At 39.0% G+C, this 6,071-nt stretch overlaps 1 protein-coding gene across 1 annotated transcript; it reads right to left on the reverse strand.

The window, feature by feature from the left end:
* Nucleotides 1–1,149: 1,149 nt before the first annotated feature.
* LOC129349237 (D-aminoacyl-tRNA deacylase 2-like) lies at nucleotides 1,150–4,218 on the reverse strand. Its single transcript, XM_055011907.1, has 3 exons — nucleotides 3,951–4,218; nucleotides 1,821–1,890; nucleotides 1,150–1,724 (listed from the first exon to the last, which is right to left on the reverse strand). Exons 1-3 carry the CDS (start codon nucleotides 4,059–4,061, stop codon nucleotides 1,405–1,407), a joined length of 501 nt encoding a protein of 166 aa, XP_054867882.1. The 5' UTR covers nucleotides 4,062–4,218; the 3' UTR covers nucleotides 1,150–1,404.
* Between the last annotated feature and the right edge of the window lie 1,853 nt (nucleotides 4,219–6,071).

Genomic DNA, 6,071 nt, shown 5'->3' on the forward strand with positions numbered 1-6,071 from the left:
TTCCGGTGACGACACTGAGCGAAGCGCCGCCTGCTGGAGGGAGGACGAACTGTAACCACATTTTATTATTGATTAAAATCTATTATCAAGCCTTATTGATTATTGATCAAAACTGCTAGTAACCATCCAGTAATCAATAATGATTAATAGCAACCATTATTGATTACTGATAACAGTTATTTAACTGATACTTATTAGAAACTAAAGCAAAAGCTTTATGGTTCTTGATTAAAATTTTATCTGTATCTATATATCTGTATTTATATATCTATATAGCTGTATTTATATATCTGTATCTATATATTTATATATCTGTATCTATATATATGTATTTATATATCTGTATTTATATATCTGTATTTATATATCTGTATCTATATATATGTATTTATATATCTGTATTCATATATCTGTATCTATATATCTGTATTTATATATCTATATATCTGTATTTATATATCTGTATCTATATATCTGTATCTATATATCTGTATTTATATATCTGTATTCATGTATCTGCATCTATATATCTGTATTTCAGAAAATGTTTTCAGCATTATGTTTAAACTCATCAAACCTGGAAATAACTTCTGTCTGGTTTTTCTTCACTGTGGTTCATTCTGCAGGTCTGTGGAACCAGAATGAAGGAAGGAGAGAACTCAGATTCTTCTGGACTCAGAACGATGGAAACCAGAGAGAAGAAACATTTCTTTGATTATTTAGTTCCGACTTTGGAACAACGGTTTTCACAACAACAAATGGCCATATTTTATTTCTGATTTATGATTCTTCATTCAGGTGGAGTTTTCACTAACCCTGATGGGATTCATTCTGTTTCCGTCCCATCAGTCTGCCTCTCTGGTTTCATCAGAACACTTCAGTCTCATCACTCACTCTCATGTTTAGTGCTGCTTCCAGGACTGGAAAACTAAACGCTTCCAAATGTTCCAACAATAAATGAGTGAAACGTGCTCTGTGGGACTGCAACGAATGATTATTTTCAGTCATTTTGTTCTGGATCAATCAATCACATGTTTCTTTGGTCAGAAAATGGTTCAATTGTGGATCAGAGTTTCCTCAGATGTCTGGTTTAGTCCAAAGATGTTCAGTTTACTGTCACAGAGGAGGAAAGAAACCAGAAAATATTCATAGAATTCAGACGTTTTTATTAAAAAATAACTCAAACGCAGTAATTGATGATGATTAATCAGTTTACATGTTCCAGCTCTTAAAGTCACAACAAAGAGACGTCTGAGCTGATTTTCACTTCTTGGTTTACATTTAAAAACCGCACAATTGGATTCTGGTGCCCGATGACACAAATAAAGAATTAATTTTAGATGAGATGGTGTTTCTCTCACCAGACGTCTCTGCTATAGTTTGAAGAACAGGCAGATGTGGACTTCAGAAGTCCATCAGGTGGGTGTACGGTCCGTTGGTGTCCAGCTGCAGAACCTGTCTGTTTCCATACGTCCCGTGCTTTACCTCCACGCTGCTGCCGGCCGAAGCTGTAGCCACTTCCTTCTCACATAAAGACACAAAGGCGCCGTAGAGTCGCAGCCCGTCCTCCTTGCTGATGTTGTTGTGGTACTGCATGGATCGGCCCTTCGCCTTCCCGCCCAGCGTGGCCTGAGGGACGATCAGGATGCTGCCAGGAAGCTCCAGCACCGAGACCAGCCTCCCCGAGGACGCCTCACACAGCCGGACGTTCAGCAGCGTGGACACTGGACGGACAGACGGGAGGACAGACGGGAGGACAGGGTTTACTGACAGGACGGTTAAACGTGGAGCTTCAGGAAGGTTCTTTAAACGTCACTGACCCATCTTCTGAAGGAGTTCTTCTGAGGCTCCATTGAAGAAGCAGATGTAGATCACCATTCCTCTGTCGATCTGAGAGACAACATCAGTTTCACTGTTAGTCCTCTTATTAACCCTATTATTATTATTACTATTATTATTGTTATTATTATTATTATTATTATTATTATTATTATCACTATAATTATTACTACTACTGCTACTACTAATAATATTATCTTTTTATGGCTTTTCAACATTGAATAATCACCAATTTAATCATTTTTTCACAAGAATTTACAAAAAGCTCTTTCATGCCAAAATAAAAACAGATTTCTACGAAACAATGTAAATTTATTAAGACTATTAAATAAAGAGAAATGATTCCATCCATGTCCTCTTCCCTCCAGTCAGGATCTAGTAGAAGAACCTTCAGGTCCATCATTGGTCCTGTTGGTCTCCATCAGTCTGAACATCTGGACATCTGAAGTTTTACCTCCTACTTCTTTATAAACTGTTAAACTCTATCAGGTTCCACAGGGATCCCGAGGGAACAGAACTTTTCATGCTGCCACCACCATGCTTCACACCATGAAGCTTTGACTGGTGAAGAACAGACTGAAGCTGGAACTCCTTCAGAGGAGTCATAGGAGTCTTGGTGGCCTCCCTGTCTAGTCTCTTTCTCCTTCAGAGGAGTCATCGGAGTCTTGGTGGCCTCCCTCTCTAGTCTCTTTCTCCTTCAGAGGAGTCATAGGAGTCTTGGTGGCCTCCCTCTCTAGACTCTTTCTCCTTCAGAGGAGTCATAGGAGTCTTGGTGGCCTCCCTCTCTAGACTCTTTCTCCTTCAGAGGAGTCATAGGAATCTTGGTGGCCTCCCTCTCTAGTCTCTTTCTCCTTCAGAGGAGTCATAGGAGTCTTGGTGGCCTCCCTCGCTAGACTCTTTCTCCTTCAGAGGAGTCATAGGAGTCTTGGTGGCCTCCCTCTCTAGACTCTTTCTCCTTCAGAGGAGTCATAGGAGTCTTGGTGGCCTCCCTCTCTAGACTCTTTCTCCTTCAGAGGAGTCATAGGAGTCTTGGTGGCCTCCCTCTCTAGACTCTTTCTCCTTCAGAGGAGTCATAGGAGTCTTGGTGGCCTCCCTCTCTAGTCTCTTTCTCCTTCAGGTGAGTCATAGGAGTCTTGGTGGCCTCCCTCTCTAGTCTCTCAGGTCTTGAGGACGTCCTGCTCTAGTCAGATTTATTCATGTTCCATCTTCCTTCCATTTCTTAATGATGGATTTAACTGGACTCCAGGAGATCTTCAGGAACTTTAAATGTTCTTGTATCGTCCTGACTGATGCTTTTCTACAACCTTTCCTCAGAGTTTCTTGGTTCTTCAGTATTCTTCAGTATTCATGGTGTAGTTCTATCCAGGAGTTCTGATCCACCAGACACTGGACCTTCAGATCCAGGAGTCTTTATCCTCCAATCACTGACCTCAGATCATCCATTAAGGACTTCTGGAACCAGCTCAGTTCCATCCGAGTCATTTTAAAGGGTGTAAATATTAATGCAGTCACTTATTTTACTTTTTATATTTCTAATTAATTGTCAGTATTTTGTAAAAATCAGTTTCCACTTTGACTAGAAAGAGTCTGTTCTTGTAAATTCTTGATCAAATCAAATAGTAATTTCTGTCACTTTGGTTTTAGATTGTTCTTGTTATTTTAATTCTCCCCTCATGTTTATTTCACTAAATGCTGTGTTTTCCTCTGACTTCTATCTCTGGAGGCGTTTCTTTAGGTTCATGTTAAATATGTTCAGTAGATCTCCACTTTACTGTTTTATTACCAGTCTTACTCCATTTTCATGACTTGATTTGGTGCCTTTCACTTCCCTTTAGCTGAGTTGTTGCTATTTAACTTTCATGCTGTTATTTTATTGTGTTTTTCATTTTATTTTCTGTTTTATCTGATTTTTATCTCCTGATTTTGTAACTTTTTAGTTTTCACTTCAGTCCATAATGAACAACCTCCACCTCATTACCACCGTAACCCTTTGACGCATAGACCACATGAGGAGATACCCATTTTCCATTGGATTTGGGTCACTTTTGACCCAGGTTATGCATCAAAGGGTTATCAGGATTCTCCTCAGGGTCACCTGGCCGCTGTCTCACCTGGACGAACTGCGCCTCTGATTGGTCCCCGGCCGGCTGGACCTGCAGCTGAGCCCGCAGACACTGCTGCAGAACCGCCCGGGCCGCCGGAGCTCCGCCGCCCGCAGACATCAGACCGAGAGTCCTCCTGATGATTAATAGATATTAATCTGCAGATGATATCCTCCTTATGATATATTAATCTGTAGATTCTCTCCTCCTCATGAGCTGCAGCTTCACCGAGAAACTCAATGTACGATCAGGAGGAAACTCACCTGCTGGTTTCCTGATCAGGTGATCTGCGCAGATCATCACTGCGCAGCTTCTCCGCAGGTCGCCTTCAACTCTGAAGTGTCGAAATTAAAAATGAAATAGATTTCCACTAAAATTCATCAAATAATAGGAAGAAAACATTATAAATGTCCAGAAATTAACAAAAAAAATCTTCTGTGTATATAATGTTCTCTGCGTTTTGCACTATGCATTTCCATTTATTCTGTACTGCTTTTATACAAATTTTTTCTCCTTGGAGCTGCTGTAACGTGAACTTTCCCCACTGTGGGATCAATAAAGTTTATCTTATCTTATTTATAATAATACATCTTTATTATAATAAAGATTTATTATGACAAAGATTTATCATTATAAAGATTTATAATAATAAATCCTTATTCTAAGAATATATAAATCTGTATGATAATAATATATGAATCTGTATGATAATAAATCTTAATAATAATAAAGACTTATTATAATTTATTTATGATCATAAATCTTTAGTTTTCAGTCTGTGGTCTTTTCTTTAAATTCACGACCAGTTGACGCAGCCGCGATTTGCGCAGTCGTGATTCGCATCAGTAACATGCGCAGGAGTGAGGCGCAGTGGTCCTTTGCGCAGGCGCACTGCGCAGCGGTTTTTCGATCTGCGGAGCTGTTAGCTTCAAACAGCTAACATGTTAGCTCAGCTCACATACAGCAAACTGTCGCATTTACTGAGGGTCTGTGTGAATAAACCGTCAGTTCTCGGAACCGGTACCGAGATGAACACCGGAGCTTCCTGCTGGCTGCAGGTGAAACGCCGCCAGGTGAGATTTCTGTCCGTTTATCCGCAGTCAGTGACCAGCGTCAAGCTAGCGGCAGGTTAGCGGTGAATCCAGCAGCGGCCGGATGTGCCCTTCAAAATAAAAGCGACTACTGTCAAAGGCTCTTTCATACACGTCAGAAACAGAGGCGACTGTCAGAAAACGATATATATAAGAGACTAAATACTGTTTCAAACGGCGTGTGATTTGGTTTTGCTTTAATTAAAATTATATATAAATATAAGCGTTTATTTTGAACCGTCCATCCAGTGTTTATGTGTAATTCAGTCTAACTTTAATGTTTTATTTAAACACACAGAGCTCAAAGCTTTCCAGAAAAACGCACATTTTCACACCAGTGTTCCTAAATAACGTATCAGGATTTATGTCCTGACTCTGAATACAGAAACGGAAATAAATAAAACATGTTAATTCCAATATCAGCGGTTATAAATAATTATTTTTATAGAGTTCACAGCAGTAAAACTGAGTTTCCTGCACATCTGTTTGTTTGAATGAAAACCTGTCAGTGCTGCAGTAATAGTGATCAATAATCTATTATATGAGATTATTAACATTTAAAGTAACCTGAAATACGTGTAAACCTTAGAATATATCTGATATCTGATTCAGAAACCGTCAACTAAAAGCTCAGAGTTCAGTAGAAGATCTCTGAAGTTCAGCTGCTGTAAATGTTTAGTGTGTTGAATATTCTATGATATAAAATAAAGGTTATATCCTATAAAATATTATTATTTCCACTTCATTACTGCAGAAACACTACAGTGGAAGAACATCAGGAAAAACTAGAGAAAAAAGTCACTAAACAGATCTTCACTAACTGACAAACTCTGTGTTTTATTCATTCATTATTGAAGGTTGTTCTTCTCTGAGATCAGTCAGCTTCACATATTATGGGATGTTTTCTCCAGATTCAGTCTGATTGGATCCATGTTAGTTTAAAACTCTGAACTTCAGTCTAAAGAAACACTAGATACTCCTTTCAGAGAATAGATAGATAGATAGATAGATAGATAGATAGATAGATAGATAGATAGAT

This window comes from Amphiprion ocellaris, chromosome 7 (genome assembly GCF_022539595.1).
Source record: "Amphiprion ocellaris isolate individual 3 ecotype Okinawa chromosome 7, ASM2253959v1, whole genome shotgun sequence".
In the NCBI taxonomy this organism is placed as follows: Eukaryota; Metazoa; Chordata; class Actinopteri; family Pomacentridae; genus Amphiprion; species Amphiprion ocellaris.

Excerpts from the sequence above, each read along its gene's own strand:
- LOC129349237 (XM_055011907.1), bottom strand. The coding sequence starts at position 4,061 with ATGTCTGCGGGCGGCGGAGCTCCGGCGGCCCGGGCGGTTCTGCAGCAG. Across the intron at positions 1,891-3,950 it reads CAGAGGCGCAGTTCGTCCAG|ATCGACAGAGGAATGGTGAT; the intron begins GTGAGACAGCGG and ends GTTGTCTCTCAG. Across the intron at positions 1,725-1,820 it reads AGAACTCCTTCAGAAGATGG|TGTCCACGCTGCTGAACGTC; the intron begins GTCAGTGACGTT and ends CTGTCCGTCCAG.